The sequence below is a fragment of the Penaeus vannamei genome, chromosome 7 (genome assembly GCF_042767895.1).
Source record: "Penaeus vannamei isolate JL-2024 chromosome 7, ASM4276789v1, whole genome shotgun sequence".
In the NCBI taxonomy this organism is placed as follows: Eukaryota; Metazoa; Arthropoda; class Malacostraca; order Decapoda; family Penaeidae; genus Penaeus; species Penaeus vannamei.
Window position 1 is genome coordinate 33656494 of NC_091555.1, and position 17500 is coordinate 33673993.

The 17500-nt window shown below is 46.4% G+C and overlaps 1 protein-coding gene across 1 annotated transcript in view; it reads right to left on the reverse strand.

Annotated features, from left to right (window-relative positions):
* The window catches only part of LOC113825093 (uncharacterized), a 102893-nt gene that overhangs the window by 34662 nt on the left and 50731 nt on the right, over positions 1-17500 (reverse strand). Inside the window, exon 8 of the mRNA XM_070123343.1 lies at positions 3545-3725. Within this exon, the coding sequence (XP_069979444.1) occupies positions 3545-3725 (181 nt within the window). The remainder of the gene's footprint in view (positions 1-3544; positions 3726-17500) is intronic.

The window sequence follows — 17500 nt, forward strand, 5'->3', positions numbered from 1 at the left end:
ATTCCACTAGCGAAAATGATTTCTTCTCTGCACCCCAAAGATGCGTCTGGAATCGGCTCAACGACTGCAAAATGGAATTTTCCTCTCATTTCAATAATTTTCCAATTTTCTATTCATTTTCTCTTTTCTCTCTCTATCTATCCATGTATCTATCTCTCTCTTTCCTCTCTTTCTCAATCTCTCTCTCTCTCTCTCTCTCTCTCTCTCTCTCTCTCTCTCTCTCTCTCTCTCTCTCTCTCTCTCTCTCTCTCTCTCTCTCTCTCTCTCTCTCTCTCGCTCTCGCTCTCTCTCTCTTCTCGTTCTCTCTCACTCACTCTTTCTTACGAGTGGGCGAGAAGATTGATTTTCGAGTTACTTAGTTCCTCTCAGTTCGCCTAATCCTTCCTACAATCAGCAAACATGAATTTGATTCCTACGTTTACTGATCATTATTCATTCATATTCTATTTATATTCATTTGATTGCCCTTGATTATCTATGATGGATGATGACATAGCCATGACATACTTCCACTGCATGTGACGAGAGATATGTCAAGGGCAACGGAAAACTTCGGCTTGATGAACGTACCTGCACTCTTTTATACATTTGTTAAATGGTTGTATAAAAGAGGGTCGTTCAAACTACATAGAAACAAACACACATACACGCGCGCGCGCGCACATCCATAAAAAGAGAGAAAAAAGAAAACCAGAACCGCAGAAAAAAAAAAAAAATGAAAACGTAGAAACTCAAAACAATTGGATATCATTCCGACCAAAACCATTCTCTGTGTTCGTTCGTTTGTTTGTTTGTTTTCGAATTCAGACTCAAGTATTCCTATCGTACTTATACATTTTTGTCTTTTAGGGATCATATTAAAAGTTCTAGAATTCAAAACAGAGCGATTCACACAAACACACACACACACATACACACACACACACACACACACACACACACACACACACACACACACACACACACACACACACACACACACACACACACACACACACACATATATATATATATATATATATATATATATATATATATATATATATATATATATATATATATATATATATATATATATATATATATATATATATTCTTTTGTCTGGAGAAGAGTTCTTGATGTATCGAGGTCCAGCAAATGCAAAAACTTCCACACTTCATATTAATTGGGACAAAATTAAAAGTGTGGATCCGCGACGCACTCGACCGAAAAGAAAATGAAATTTAAATAGGAACAGACGATGAGAAAAAAAATAGATAAAGAGAAAAGAGGAAACTGTCTTAGGAGAAATAGTTGGACCGACGCTGTGGGAACAACGAAAACCAAAAGAGTAGCGCAATCTCGGCGAGAAATTAATGAACAAAGATAGATGGTTAATGGCGTCAGATCCGAAGGCCAACGACATTAGAGGAAGAAGAAAAAAAGGGTTTCCAAGATGTGTCTGACAAGCGCCCTACAGTTAAGACACGATCTATCTCGTTCCTAGTTTCTCATAACTTCAGCGGCCGATGGGGGGAGGGGGAGGGGGGGAGGGGGAAGAGGGGATGCAAGGAGAAGGGGGTTATAAAGGAGGGAAGGGGGAGGGGGGAGGGGGAGAGGGGATGCAAGGAGAAGGGGGTTATAAAGGAGGGAAGGGGGAGGGGGGAGGGGGAGAGGGGATGCAAGGAGAAGGGGGTTATAAAGGAGGGAAGGGGGAGGGGGATGCAAGGAGAAGGGGGTTATAAAGGAGGGAAGGGGGAGGGGGGAGGGGGAGAGGGGATGCAAGGAGAAGGGGGTTATAAAGGAGGGAAGGGGGAGGGGGGAGGGGGAGAGGGGATGCAAGGAGAAGGGGGTTATAAAGGAGGGAAGGGGGAGGGGGGAGGGGGAGAGGGGATGCAAGGAGAAGGGGGTTATAAAGGAGGGAAGGGTGAGGAGGAGAGGGGAGAGGGGAGGCAAGGAGAAAGGGGTTATAAGGGAAGGGAATGGGAGGGTGGGAGGGGGTAGAGGGGATGCAAGGAGAAGGGGGTTATAAAGGAGGGAAGGGGGAGGGGGGGAGGGGGAGAGGGGATGCAAGGAGAAGGGGGTTATAAGGGAGGGGAAGGGGGAGGAGGAGAGGGGAGAGGGGATGCAAGGAGAAAGGGGTTATAAGGGAAGGGAATGGGAGGGTGGGAGGGGGTAGAGGGGATGCAAGGAGAAGGGGGTTATAAAGGAGGGAAGGGGGAGGGGGAGAGGGGATGTAAGGAGAAGGGGGTTATAAGGGAGGGGAAGGGGGAGGTGGGGGGAGGAGGAGGGGGAGAGGGGAAGGGATGCAAGGAGAAAGGGGTTATAGGGGAGAGGGAGAGGGGAGAGGGGATGCAAGGAGAAGGGAGTTATAAGGGAGGGGAGGGTAACCCACTCGCTACGACGCTCGCAAACCCACCAGATGAAGCTCAAACTTTGAATAAGCCGATGACGAAACTTTGGCATTCTCATTAATAAAATCAGTATTGATCTATCAGGGAAAAAGTCCAGCTTATTGCGGTGTATTCAACATACGGCTGTCGGTGGTACGAGCACAAAAAGCATTATGTTTTGATGAACATAAACAGTTCCAGTAGGCTAATTATGCCAGTCATTGTGACCCATTAACCGAATTCCCCAGAGACGTTTCTCTCCCTGATCACTCGGCCCCAAAATGCCCTGTGACAAACAACGCATTAATGATAATCGCAAATGTCATTATGATTTTAACATCGTTCGTATAAACTTTGTTCACGCACAGTGTTTTTAATTAATCAATTCTAATTGGAAAAATACCTCAATTGTTGGTATTGGTCAATGATGCCCATTGTCATTACTGTCATCAAAGAAGTTTCTGAATTTAAGAATTCAATAAAAGGTAATTATATATATATATAAAAGAATCGTCCGAATGCATCAAAGTTTGCTACTAAAGAGAAAAGGAAATGATCTCTAAATTTCCAAGGCAATCGGATGCCGCTGTAATATTAAAAGATTTCCAAGAAACTTTAATCGCGAAGGTCCGCAGCAACAGAACCGGAGGCTGACTTACGACGCCGACGAATCTGCGGCGCAAGAGGAAATCGAGAGCTTTCCCTCGACGTCACCGTGTCTTGAGCGGATAATATGATTAAAGTAAGAAAGTCTCTTTTCCTCCGCTTCGCCCGTGACACCGCGGAGGAAAAAGATTTGTGTCGCAGCGTTTGAGACACAAATATCGCTTCATGGCAGTGGCGTAAGAAAGGATTGGTGAATTATTTAATGCCTTAATGAACGGAAATCACGGATGAAACGAGGACCTCCGTTCCTTCAGAGATCTTATTTCATCTAGCGAACATTCTCCCTTAACTGGCAGAGACCATTTTCTTTGAAAGATTAAATCTGGAACGGATTAGTTAATGGCTCTCAATAATGTGATCGTCTACGTCCCAGAGACGGAAACCACAGTTTTCTGGATAACCTTAAAACTTTTTCTTTTTTCTCTTTTATTCTACAAATAAGTCCCTAAATCACGTAAAATGTGAAAAGGTAGGGAGAGAAATAACTAGAGAGAGGAGTACTTACGCGCTTCCTGGCGAGGCGTTGTCCAAGGCGGTTGTGGCAGGAGACGAGACAGTCCCAGATGGAGGGCGGAGGCTGACGGGCGCGGACGACGTCGGAAGAGATGTCGATCCCGCCCAGGCCAGGCTCCGCGTCCGGTGTGTCAGGCAGCAAAGCGCTGGATGACAGCTGGTGCGGCGGCATGCTGTGGGTGACAGACACGGCGATTCAATGACCCGTCTGATGACATGACGGATTGCTGAGACACCCAGGGAAACGGCTGCCCGGCTCGCCTTTGCCGCCGGCCAGGGGCCACGGTGGGGCCGGGAAGGGCGGTGATGAGAAGGGTGGGGATGAGAAGGGAAGGGTGACAAGGGTGGGGGCGAAAAGGAGGGAGATGAGAAGGGCGGGGGCAAGATTGGGGAGCATTGCTTTTGCTTCATGTGATGGTGGAAGAAGGGGAGTGTGGCAGCATGGGAGCGCCACGCTTATTAAACAAGCAAATGAATAAGCATCTCACCTTGCGAGGTCAATATATTGCAATTCATACATATATAGATGCATTTGGCATTACTGACACACAAGGATTACCGTCATACTCCCCGTTGCCGCAGCATCACTGCGATTTCCCTACCCGCTTCCCCAGCCGTTTCGATGCACGTCTTATCTGCGTATCTACCACCGCACGCAGGAAGCACTTAAACAAGGTAATGGAGCGTGGCCGACCCTGTCTTCCCGGCCGGCATTTGGATGCGAGTGAACGGAGCTTTTCCTCTTCCAATCGCTCCTCTTGTTTACAGTCGCGGGAATAAGTGCGGTGGGCGGCGGGATGTGGGGGTGGAGTGGGGTTGCGTTTGTCTTCTAAGGAGAGGCAGGTCATGGGGGCGGCTGCAGCGCCACGTTAACAAAGGCTGACGTTGATATTCTAAAATTGTCAATAAAATGGTCATCATACCGACAGTGATGACATCTATGTTTTATATATATATATATATATATATATATATATATATATATATATATATATATATATATATATATATATATATATATATATTCACTGCAGAATACAACTGAATAATAGCTTATTTTCTTTATCAGAATCGCCGACAAAAGCACAGCAGGCGAGTTCGTTCCCAGCGAATCCTCCGCTGGCCTCGCGTTCCATCCGAAGTTCTGGCATCAGCGCTTGAAGGTTACCCGAGCGGCAGCCTCTATCCTCTTTATTCTTTGGTAGGATGATGCTTGGGCTATCTTCTGGATGCAGTTAAGATGATCGCGTTTGTTCTTTCGATTTTTTCGCGTGTGATTTGAAGTAAGTTAGGATTCGAAGTCATGGTCAGAACTTCAATGACAAAGAAAAGAACCCATACTGGCTGTCTGGTCTGTCACAATTGAATATACATGATACCACTTTCATTAAAATCCCCGCATTAGAAAACAAAGAGAGGAACCATCGAATATACGATCTCCTTTTTTTATATCATCTCCCAGAAGTATCGTGTGGAAGGGCCGAGTGTTGACCTCTGAACTTCGCGAGGCGCTGCCGTGTCGACACAGCAGCCTCCGTCTCGTCTGATTAATATGAGGGATATTTCCACGACCAAACAGGAGCCATCCTCACTCTCGAAGCCAGTGAGGAGAGCCATGCGGACCTCACCCTTGCTGAGGGACGCGGAGACGGACACACTGGAACAAGAGAGGGAGAAAGAGAGAGGGAGGGAAGGGGAGAGAGAGAGAGAGAGAGAGGTGGGGAGGAAGACAGAGAGGGGAGAGGGAAAGAGAGACAGGGAGAAAGAGAGGGATAGAGAGAGAGTGAGAGAGAAAGAGAAAGGGGGGAATGTGAGAGAGAGAGAGAGCGGGGGGGTGGGTGGGGGAGATGGAGGAAGTGTGTGTGTGTGTGTGTATGTTTGAGAGAGTGGAGGAAGTGTGTGTGTGTGTGTGTGTGTGTGTGTGTGAGAGAGAGAGAGAGAGAGAGAGAGAGAGAGAGAGAGAGAGAGAGAGAGAGAAGCTGAGAGAACGCCCATATGCCTTTAAAAAGAGTAGTTTAGTATGAAGGTTTAAATCAACCTTTTACTTCACGCTCTTAAAATATTCTTTACTGCGAAGGTGCCTCTGAGGAATGAAAGGAATATCCACTAGGGGCATGAAGCTAATATCCTCACGTCATAATCACGGGACATGATGTCAATATTGTTACTTTACATTAACGGAGGAGATAACGTCACGCTGCTTGTATAACGTCACTCGCGTCACGCCAGAGGGAGACATATCCCTTATACGAGTGCAAGTTTCGTCAGGGGAGGCTGCATCGCCTTCAACACGGTGCAGTCACAAGCAATTTGTCCTCGGCCTTCTTCTCGAGCCACTGATGGTGATGGAGGTTTACTGATAGATAGTGTCTTGGTGATGGCGTCTTGGCGATGGTGTCTTGGCGGGAGGGGGGGGGGGGTCGCGGTGGACTGAACCTGGTGGAAGCGGAAGAAAAAGAGGGGGGAGGAGAAGGAAAAAGGGTAATGGGAGAGTGGAAAGGGAGAGGGATGGAGGGAGTAGGAAAGAGGGCAGGGGAAAGATAGGGAGGAGTAGGAAGAGGGAAGGGGAAAAGGAAGAGAGAAGGAAAGAGGAAAAGGGAAGGGAGTGGTGGGAGAAGGAAAAGGGAGGGAGGGAGAAGGAAAAATAGCAAGGCAAGGAAGAAAAGAGAAAGAGAGGGAGGGACAAGGAAAGAGGGCGAGGAAAGAGGGAATAGAGATAAAGGGAGGAAAAATGAAAGAGGGAACAGAGATAAAGGGAGGAAAAATGAAAGAGGGGAAGAGACAGGGAGACAAATATGTAAAGGGAGAGAGAAGGAGGAAAAAGGAAAAGGGGCAAGTGAAGAAATAGAAAGGGAAGAGAGGGAAGGGGAAGAAAACAGAGGGGAAAAAAGGAAAGAGAATATAGGAGGGAAGGGAAGGGAAATAGAGGGAGAAAAAGAACGGGAGGGGGCAAGGAAGGGAAGGGGTGGCAAAAGCTTGTGAATGGCAGCTGGCGAAGAGAGGAGTGGAAAGAATTGGAGAAGCGTAAGACTTTCTTTTTCTTCTAAGGCTTTGTTTTCTTCGTCTGTCTCTTTTCTCCCTTTTCGGTCTGAGCTGAGAAAACATGCAGAGAGAGAGAGAGGGGGGGGGGGGGAGAAAGAGAGAGAGAGAGAGAGAGAGAGAGAGAGAGAGAGAGAGAGAGAGAGAGAGAGAGAGAGAGAGAGAGAGAAAGAGAGAGAGAGATCTTGCTTTCAACTGTGAGTAAACAGGTGAGTTAAGAATAACGAATGGCATAGATGAGCCAGTCATTTTCCTTCAGTTAATAATCCTGCTGAATTCAACGATCGGGACTCTCAGGTGGCCCAAGAGGAAGAGGACAACGATTTTGCCGCCCTCTCACAGAGGGAAATCGTACAACTCGTAGGAAATCTACGAAAAGAGCTGGCCTCTGCCAAAGCCCAGCTCTCGAGCTTCAAATCGATCATCGACGGACTAAGCGAAACGCGTAGTACTCTTGTCGATGCCATTGCTGTCACTGACCGTTTGGTGGTCGCACAGACAAGCTCGAACCAGGTACAGCAACGATCGATTAATTGCTCATCCCGTCCGAATAAAATCGACCAGGACTGGGCTAATAAAGTAGAAGAAAACGAAGAATTGTGTATATGGTGGGGATCTGAACACACACACACACACAAACGAAAAGTGCAACTCCAGAGCAGGTCCGACAGGAAAACAGGTCAGCTGGCAGGTACGACTGTTCCACCCCTAGGCCAAGACCTCTGCACGAGTACACCTGCACAAGTTCACTAAACCCATCCAACAACTTCTAAATCTACAAAGGAAAAAAGACGACCGAACCAGCCAGCTCCTTTGCGTCGACGGCCACAGACGCAAAATCAAGGATCCTAAGTGATGGGATCACCTCCATACTTCTACAAACCCTTATCCAGCACAGACTAAGTGTCGCGTGTGCAATCACAAGGGCCACACCCAGGAGGATTGCCTTAAAACTAAAACACTGCAATTACTGTAAAAGTAAATTCTTCACAGAGGAAAACTGTCGAGAAAGAGTTGCTGACCAGCGACAGAAAGATCTGGTTAATGCAATTGCTGCAAACGGGAAGGAAACCCTCTAAACACTGAAGTCTGTGTTAGCTCACATCCACAGTGGGTCACTTTTAACCCCAGCCTCACAGTTAGGAAGTCACCAATTCCATAACTTCTACGCCATAAAACCTAACCATCTCTTTGGTTATACTCCGCATATTCACTTTGCTCAAAATGTCCCCCAACCAGGAGGGTTCAGCAGACCAGCGCCTTACTATAGAAAAACGCATAATTTCATCTAATGTGAGAGTATTTTACACAAATGTTGGGGAACTGACGCATCAGTTTGTCAACAAGACGACGGCTGACTTTGTCTTTACTGTGGAAACCTTTTTTTGATGAGAAAGTCCCTTGTAACTATGCACGCATCCCAGGGTATTCGAACCGGATACGAAAAGACAGAAATACGCAGGGTAGACGTATAGGTCTTTGCCACAAAGTAGATCTCCAACTTCAAATAACCGAGTTCCCCCTGCCTGATGGAATAAAGTTGTTATTCTTCAAATTAGTGGTCAACAGAGAGCGCGGAATATTGTTCTGTGGGTTACAGGCGACCATCTCTTTTATTGGATTTCCTAATGCAAAGATTAGACCACCTAATGGCAACTTGCAACTGCCATCACTGTATTATTTGGCGATCTTAACCAACATAGGGTTCAAGCTACCTTCGACGAACTCATGGCAGTCAACAATCTGAACTTTGAAGACTTTACATCGTTTTGGTTCGTCATTGGATCCAGTCGTCACTGATTTCCTCCCCATACAATTAAGTGCGCCCCTCTCGGCTACGTTGGAACCTCAGAACATGAGGATGTTTTTACAAAGATAAATCTAAGGACACCAAGGGAGGATGTGAAAACACGCATCTTATGGAAATGGGAGAGGGCGAACTGGCCAGGACTTTAAGAAGCTATGACTTGCTTACAATGGAAGGACGTACTGCAGGAGAGCGTAGATGAGCAAGTAAATTCCTTTATCTCTGCCCTACTGAAGCTGCAAGATCGTTTCGTACCACGCACCACACACCTGTCAATATCATCTGATCAGCCATGGTTTGGTCCATTGTGTAAACGTGCTTCAGATAACAAATACCAAGCATGGATTCGGTACAAAAAACACCCTACAGCTAGAAACAAAGACCTCCACCGTCGGGCTGTACACCACATGCAACGCACTCAAAAATGGGCCATCCAGCAATGGGGAAAAAAATACGAAAAGGAAATTAAGAGGACAAGTAGGGAGTAAGTTGTGGTGGAATATCGTAAAGGAAAAACAAGGAAACACAAGGGAAGACACTATTCCTCCACTAATGATACACGATGGAACAATAGTGTCAAGCACACAAGAAAAGGCAGAGGCTCTAGGAAGAATTTTTTTTAAACAAAATGATTTTCAAACCCTCAAGTAAAACTACCTAAACTGCCTGAACTATGTCATAAAAAACTCGGCAACGTTTCAATCAGCAAGCATGAGATGGAAAAAAAAACTCTTACACAATATAGATGCCAAGAAAGTAACATGACCTGGTGGCATTAGTCCTCGGCTTCTCCAGAGGTGCGCTAAGGAGTTGTCATATCCCCTCACCATAATCTTCAATTCCTGTTTAACAGATGGCCAAGGTAATGTCGTCTCTGTCTGTAGAAATCTCTGTCTCTAGAAATCTATGTAGATTTCTATGTAGAAATCTATGTAGAAATCTATGTAGATTTCATAGAAATCTATGTAGAAATCTATGTAGATTTCATAGAAATCTATGTAGAAATCTATGTAGATTTCATAGAAATCTATCTAGAAATAAATTGTAGTCGTCTCTGTCTGTAGAAATCTAATCTCTGTCTGTAGAAAGGGAGACAAATTATTGCTGAAAAATCCCGACCAATATCTTTACTGTCAATCACCAGTAAGATACTTGAGAAAATAATTGCCTCTCGCCTAATCTAAACAATAAACATCTGTCGTCAAACCTGCAGTACGGGTTCCGCAAAAATCGCTCTGCTGCCGACTTGCAGCTGCTGATGATAGCCGATTGGACAGCTGCACTAGATCGAGGCCAATGCACTTGCGTTCTTTCTCTCGACATTGAGGGAGCATTTGACAGGGTTTGCCATCTCGGCTTACTCGAAAAATTGAAATGCTACGGCGTCGACAGTAATCTCTTGGAGCTGCTAAAGCACTATTTACATGGCAGACACATGAGGGTCGTACTTAATGGTAAACATTTTTCCTTCTACAATATACAAGCAGGTGTCCCTCAAGGCAACATAGTGGGCCCCCTGATGTGGAACATCTTCACCTCATGCCCGGAGCCAAAACCTTTGCAGATGATGGCACCGTCTCCATTACACACGAGCCCACCCAGCAAGATAACGCCGTAGCCAGGCTAAATGAAATACTTGCACAAATATCAGACTGGGGGGTGAAGTGGCAGGTCTCCTTTGCCCCCCAATGGTTATCGAACGATCCGAAAGTGACATCCAAGTTAACTTTCATGGAAACATAATAAGTCCACAACAGGAAATCGAAATACTGGGAACCGTCTTGACAAAAAGCTCACCTTCAAGAGCCACATTGAAAACCTTGCAAGAAGAGCTTCGCAGAAACTCGCATCCTTCAGGAGGATCAGTTGGCTGCTTGATGACAAAGAAAATGAGGTCTTTACAAGACTCAAATTCGATCGACACTGGAATACTCATGTCTTTCCTGGGGAGAAGCAAACACCACACACCTCGGTATTCTCGACAAAATACGAGAATGAGCGAAGAGGATCATCAAAGATAGTACATCAGGCCTCCCACTGAACCTAGACAGCCTTCAAAACACCGGAGAGACGTAGCTGGCTTGACGACGATGTATCACATTCATCACCAAGAAGTCCCTCACTTGCAACCAATGAGACTGCCAGGAAGGCGAGACGTGCGCACCACAAGAAGAACGGAACAAGCACCTGCAGCAATGGAGGAGCCTCGTTGTTGTACGGAACACTACTAGCGACAAGATCTCTCTTTAGATACGCAAAGTTGTGGAATGAGTTTATTAGTATTTTTGATGTTGAAGCTTACTCCTTACAAAGTTTCAAGTGTAAAGTACATGTCTGGCTAAGATCCATACATAGAGAGGCTATAATTTGTACCTCTGTACGATAAGTAAGCTTCAGCATCATAAGGTTTGACTTTAAGATAGGAATTACTAATAATGAAAACCTTTAGTCATGAAAAAATCTTTTTTAAGACCAAAACTTGCAAAAATGTAACCTGAATTATGTATTTCTTTTCAATAAAGTATATATATATATATATATCTATATATATATATATATATATATATATATATATATATATATATATATATATATATATATATATATATATATATATATATATATATATATATATATAGAGAGAGAGAGAGAGAGAGAGAGAGAGAGAGAGAGAGAGAGAGAGAGAGAGAGAGAGAGAGAGAGAAAGAGAGAGAGAGAGAGAGAGAGAGAAAGGGGAAAGAGGGAGAGAGGAGAGAGAGGAGAAAGAGAAAGAGAGAGAGAGAGAGGGGAGAAGAAGAAAGAGAGAAGAGGCAGGGAGGGAGGGAGGAGGGCAGGGGAGGGAGGGAGGAGGCAGAGAGGGAGGGAGGGAGGCAGGCGAGGTAGGCAGGGAGGCCGGCTTGGGGAGAGGGAGGGAGGGAGGAGGGAGGGAGGAGGGGTGTTGGGAGGGAGGGAGGGAGGATGGGTGTTAGGAGGGAGGGAGGCAGGGAGGAGTTAGGCAGGGAGGCAGGCAGGGGGAGGAGGGAGGAGGAGGGAGGGAGGGAGGGAGGGAGGGAGGGAGGCAGCAGAAGGGAGGGAGGGTAGGCTGGGGGGAGGGAGGGAGGCAGGGGGGGAGGAGGGAAGGGAAGGAGGGAGGGAGGAGAGGGTGTTATAGGAGAGGGAGGGAGGCAGGCAGGGAGGGAGGGAGGGAGGGAGGGAGGGAGGAGGGTGTTGGGAGGGAGGGAGGCAGGGAGGCAAGCAGGGAGGGAGGGAGGAGGGGTGTTGTGTTGGAGAGGAGGGAGAGAGAGAGAGAGAGAGAGAGAGAGGAGAGAGAGAGAGAGAGAGAAAGAGAGAGAGAGAGAGAGAGAGAGAGAGAGAGAGAGAGAGAGAGAGAGAGAGGGGCGAGGAGAGAGAGAGAGAGAGAGAGAGAGAGAGAGAGAGAGAGAGAGAGAGAGAGAGAGAGAGAGAGAGAGGGAGGGAGGGAGGGAGGGAGGGAGGAGGAGAGAGAGAGAGAGAGAGAGAGAGAGAGAGAGAGAAAGAGAGAGAGAGAGAGAGAGAGAGAGAGAGAGAGAGAGAGAGAGAGAGAGAGAGAGAGAGAGAGAGAGAGAGAGAGCGAGAGAGCAGAGAGAGAGAGAGAGAGAGAGAGAGAGAGAGAGAGAGAGAGAGAGAGAGGGAGGGAGGGAGGGAGGGAGGAGGGAGGGAGAGAGAGAGAGAGAGAGAGAGAGAGAGAGAGAGAGAGAGAAAGAGAGAGAGAGAGAGAGAGAGAGAGAGAGAGAGAGAGAGAAGAGAGAGAGAGAGAGAGAGAGAGAGAGAGAGAGAGAGAGAGGGAGGGAGAGAGAGAGAGAGAGAGAGAGAGAGGGAGGAGAGAGAGAGAGAGAGAGAGAGAGAGAGAGAGAGAGAGAGAGAGAGAGAGAGAGAGAGAAATTGCTAATAGAATAAAGCCCAAGGAACGGGCTGATATCTTGACAGTAAATGTGGCCTCCATTTCCACCGGCGGCAGCGAGTTCCTTCCATTTAAATTAACTAAAATTACCACACTAATGGCATCATTCCCGATCAAACATATATTTTCATCGGAACCGCAAGTCTGCACCTTTGCGAGACAGCACGCAGGGGGGGTCGGGTGGAGAGAAGGTGCAGAGGTAGGGAAAGGGTGAAAGGGTTGGGGAGGGGTAAAGTAAGGTAGAAATGAACGTTAAGAAGGTAGGGTTGAGGGCGAGGCAGGAAATGAGGAGGGAAGGAAAGCAACCGGAATAAAAGAGAGCTAGAGAGAGAACGAAGGAACTGACAAGAGCAGAAGTAAGAGGAGAAAAGAGGGAAGTAGAGGAGATGGGAGTCTTAGATGAGGGGTGGTGGGAAAGGCCAAATAAGGGGGAAGGGTGAGAGCGTTTTAAGGAGGATAGGGAGTGTGGGGAGACGCGAAAGGGCCGGAGGAAGACGAGACCCAGTTCCCTCCATCGATACAGTCTCCCTTAACTGTCCCCAGCACGTGGGTGGGCGACTCTGACATTTAACCGTATAGGCTCCCCCGCATAGAGTGTGGTGAGGCGTGGTGGTTATGGTGCGAGGAAAACGTTGTGGGGATGGTGATCGTACTTAGAGTATTAGTGGTCACGGGCTAGTAGCAGGTTGTAGCGCGGGTGGTTTTATTGCTCTCCTGTGGTGGACGGGAAACGGCGAGGCAGCGTTGATAGCGTGATTTAGGGTGGTAGCTGTGGTGCCGGAGGAGATGGTAGTGCAGGTGCTTCAGGGGGCTGGTGATAGGGGTCAATTTTCGGTTCAAAACCATAGATACAAGTGCATGGTGGTATCAGGATGAAAGGATGTGATAGTACTTTTAATGTAAAAAAAAAAAAAATGATGATATACTAATTGCTGTTACCACAGGCATTGATATGTGATAGCATTAATATTACTGGTGCAATGATGAATACAGTGATGAAGACGCCGATACTCACGACTGCATTGCGAGGGATTCGGTGAATACATTGGCCGTAGCGTGAATCCTCATGAGGCAGCATGAATTGTCATCCCAGTCATTCAGATAATCGCTCCCCGAGACCGAAAATGTAATGGTGGTAATGCCGAATGCAACGTTTGTTTATGTGAAAGGCCAAAGTTTGTTAATGTGAATAGAGTTGTTACAGAAGTTAGGGAACAATGCCGTAGTGCCTGTAGAAGCGTAACATCGGCGGCTGCACGGGAAGCTTTTATTCTACACACTGATGGTGAAAGTAGTGGCAGACGTGGAAATACAGACAGCCCCTGCGATGCTACAGTCGCGAGTTATGGCGGCCCATCAGTATCAGAGTCCCTGTAATGCTCTTGGCAAGGATGAAAAGCGTGTCCTATGGCTTGACGATGAAGGCAAACCGAATAATTGTGGCATTACAGTGGTAGTTATGGTAGCAGCACGACTGCAGGTGGCGCGGTGACACACACACAGTTCTCCTTTAAGCAGCAGCAGCGGCAGCAGTAGGAGGAGGAGGAAGAGGAGGAAGGGAGGAGAAAAGAGGAGGAGGAAAGGGAGATGAGGGAAATAGGGAAAGGTACAGGGAGATGAAAGTAAGAGAAGGAGAAAGAGTGAAAGAGGCAGAGGTTGGTCGTGGAGGGAGGGAAGCTAGGAAAGGGTGCCGTTCCCTTCACCCTTCTACCCTCGTGCCAGCCCCACACTCACACCCCGATGCACGTCCTCACCCCCCCCCCCCACGCCTACAACCTGTTACCACACCCTTGCGTACTGCCCCACACTGATATACCCCTTCCCTACACAAACGTATCACACAAAGCATCCCTATTCTTGATAAATATTCTCAATCTTACTTTAATGCAATCGACTCATATCTTTTTATAATGTAACCCCAAATCTTTCTCAAACAGCTCTTCGCATTAACAGTTCTGACCTTTTTATCTTTAAACACCGCCCCTTCACACGCACTTTCCTCACACTATAACTCATCTCACACAACACTCACACTCACAAGCACCTCCGTCAGCCACTCACACCCTCTCCGGCTATCCCTTGTTCTTTCATCCTATCCTCACCCTTATCTGGAGTCACTCATACATGGACCTTCACTAAACGGTTTCCTTCACCGTCACTCTCCTCCCTCAATACACTATTGCTTCGCCGCGCTTCACTTTCACACTTCTCCCTCATCACACTATTGCTCCATCATTCTCATTTTCACTCTTTCTCATGCATCACCATCACACTGCCTCCCGGAATCAGCCCTGTCCTTCTATAACCCCACTCACTGCCCGGCCGAGCCACGACTCAGATCCCGCCCACATTCCCATCCCGCCCCTATTTCCATCTCCAAACATTCCCATTCCGCCCACATTTCCATCCCATCCAGTCCCATCTCGCCTACATTCTCATCCCGTCCACACACACATTCCGCCTACATTTCCATCCCGGCCACATTCCCATCCCATCCAGAGTCCCATCCCGCCCGCATTCCCATCCCGTCCCTGCATCCAGAGTTGCATCCCTGAGCTCGCACTTTCTGTTGTTGCTCTCATGCCATTCTTAACACTTTAACACCGAGTCTCAACACCCGTTCGCTTCCCACACTGCCAGCCTCGTCCCCACCGCAGCCGCCCCGTAATGAGCTCTCTTTCCCCAAGCTGCATGTAAAAGCCTACCCTTTTCTTGCACGTTTAATAGCCATCGATCTCTGCGTAACACTGCCGTTAGGTCCGCTCGCTGGAGGAGGCGTACATTTGGGTTGAGTGACACGACCCTCCGGCAGCGTCCCCACCTGTCCGAGGGGAGTACCCGGGTCGTGGCTGGCATTTTGGATATGCTTCCTGGACCCTGGGTAGTTAGGAACACGCGTCTGTTCCTACCTGCTGTAGTTCATGGATCGTTATTAGATTTTTACATTTAGATATAAAGCTGATTCGAATATCTGTGTGTTATGGATATTATCTTCGAAACGTTTAATGCTGCGTTGAGTAATATTGTGGCTACATAGTTGCTGTTTAAGTATTCAAATTGGTACGTTTCTAAACGGTCTGAAGCCGATGAGTTTTTCCTTGTCGGGTTGCAAGAACGTTTCACTCCACTTGCTGACGTCAAAGCTTCCTGGTCCTGGCTGCAATTACTGGTGTAAAAAATATGAATATCGTAGGGCTGAAGACGGGGCTAACAGAGCTTAAGTGATATTCTAAATGCATAAATGGAACAGTGATCCTACTAAGGTATACAAAGAAACACAAAGAAATATTTTCTGTGTTACATTGCAATATGCACACCTATCGTCATTAGCACACAAAGTTAGACTCACAAAAACGCAGTTTAAGCCACCACAAACTTCTAAAGTTCTTGTACAATGGAGTATCTCAATAAACCCCAATCGCACACCAAAAGGATGTTCCTAAACAGGCCTGCTAGGTAGAGATAATTTATTTTTTAATGCATCAAGTTATCATTACAAAAGATTATTGATATTCTCAGATTGCTGCCTGCCTAGAAATCACTGAAAACCAAACGTGTTATTTGCAACTAACTGAAAATGCATTTTTTCGGTATTATCACAGGAGTTGTCAGTTGCAACGTTTAAAAACAGTTTTCTAAACTTTCTTTGCCCTTGCACGCAATATACCACAAAAATGCAACTTTTTTTAACAGCCTCGACCCACTTACCTCCTTGGGTATGAGGCGGTGAAAATTTTGAATTCGTGTTATGCACTTTCCGAAAACTGCTCGGATATTCGTGACGTAGGTTGTCAGTGCGTGATTATTTGCCTTTTGACATTAATACATCTTGCATAGATCTGTTTAAATCATCGTAGAAAAAACATACAGAGCAATACGTCGTAAGTAATATCTGCATGAAAAATACAGTTCATGAATCTTCATTCTACAATTTAAAAAAAATACTGTACCAGTAAGATACCAAAGGAACATGAAATCCGTTATTCCAGTAATTATGAATTACTGTTTAACTTACATTTTTTGTGTATTTAGCTCTGGGAATACGCCTTAGCTACATGCAAGCTGCGCAAACTCTTCTTATGATATTAAACAGTTTGCTTGTTTTTTTTATCAACACTATAAGGGTCTGGGTGATGTTTCTAAGTTTCAAAAAATTCAGCTGTGATTTTCAGCATAAATACAGAGCGCTGTTGACAGAAGGGAGAGTGCAGCTGGGTTTGCACTTCTGGCTGGTCAGTTTAGAGCTATAGCAAAAATATACACATACATGGTTGTACTGTAGGGATATGTGTGTGTGTGTGTGTGTGTGTGTGTGTGTGTGTGTGTGTGTGTGTGTGTGTGTGTGTGTGTGTGTGTGTGTGTGTGTGTGTGTGTGTGTGAGTGAGTGAGTGAGTGAGTGAGTGAGTGAGTGAGTGAGTGAGTGAGTGAGTGAGTGAGTGAGTGAGTGAGTGAGTGGGTGAGTGAGTGAATGATTGTGTGTGTTTGCGTGTGTGCCTGTGATGATTTTCATAAATAATTATCGCCATGAATTACTATTTAACCATCGTGCATTGCTTGTTTTTTTCCTTCATTTTTATTCGCCATTATTCACTATCACATTCAACCTGAACTTTTCCCAACATGAATGCATCACTAACTAGAATTTCCTCAAAATTAATAAACGAATCTGTATAAACGACTCAGTCAATCAAGTAAACGGAAACGGATATATTTTTTCTATTCTTTCTCTCTCTATCTCTATTTCTCTCTCTCTCTCTCTCTTTCCTTCTTTCACTCTCTCTCTCTCTCTCTCCCTCCCTCCCTCTCTCTCTCTCTCTTTCTCTCCCTCTCTCTTACTTTCTATCTCTATTTCTCTCTCTCTCTCTTTCTCTCCTTCCCACCCTCCCTCTCTATCTCTCTCTCTCTTTCTTTCTCTCCCTCTCTCTCTCCCCCCCCCCAACCCTCTCTCTCTCTCTCTCTCTCTCTCTCTCCTTCCCTCTCTCTCTCCCCCCCCTCTCTCTCTCTCTCTCCTTCCCTCTCTCTCTCTCCCTCTCCCTCTCTCTCTTCCCCCCCTCTCTCTCTCTCTTAACAATAAGATCCCTTGGAGCATCCACTGCGAACTTTGCCCCACTTATCGTGTCGTCCCATCTCTCTGGTCGTGCCTTCTGTCTTTTCTCGTTCGCCTGGCATGGCCACGGGGAAGA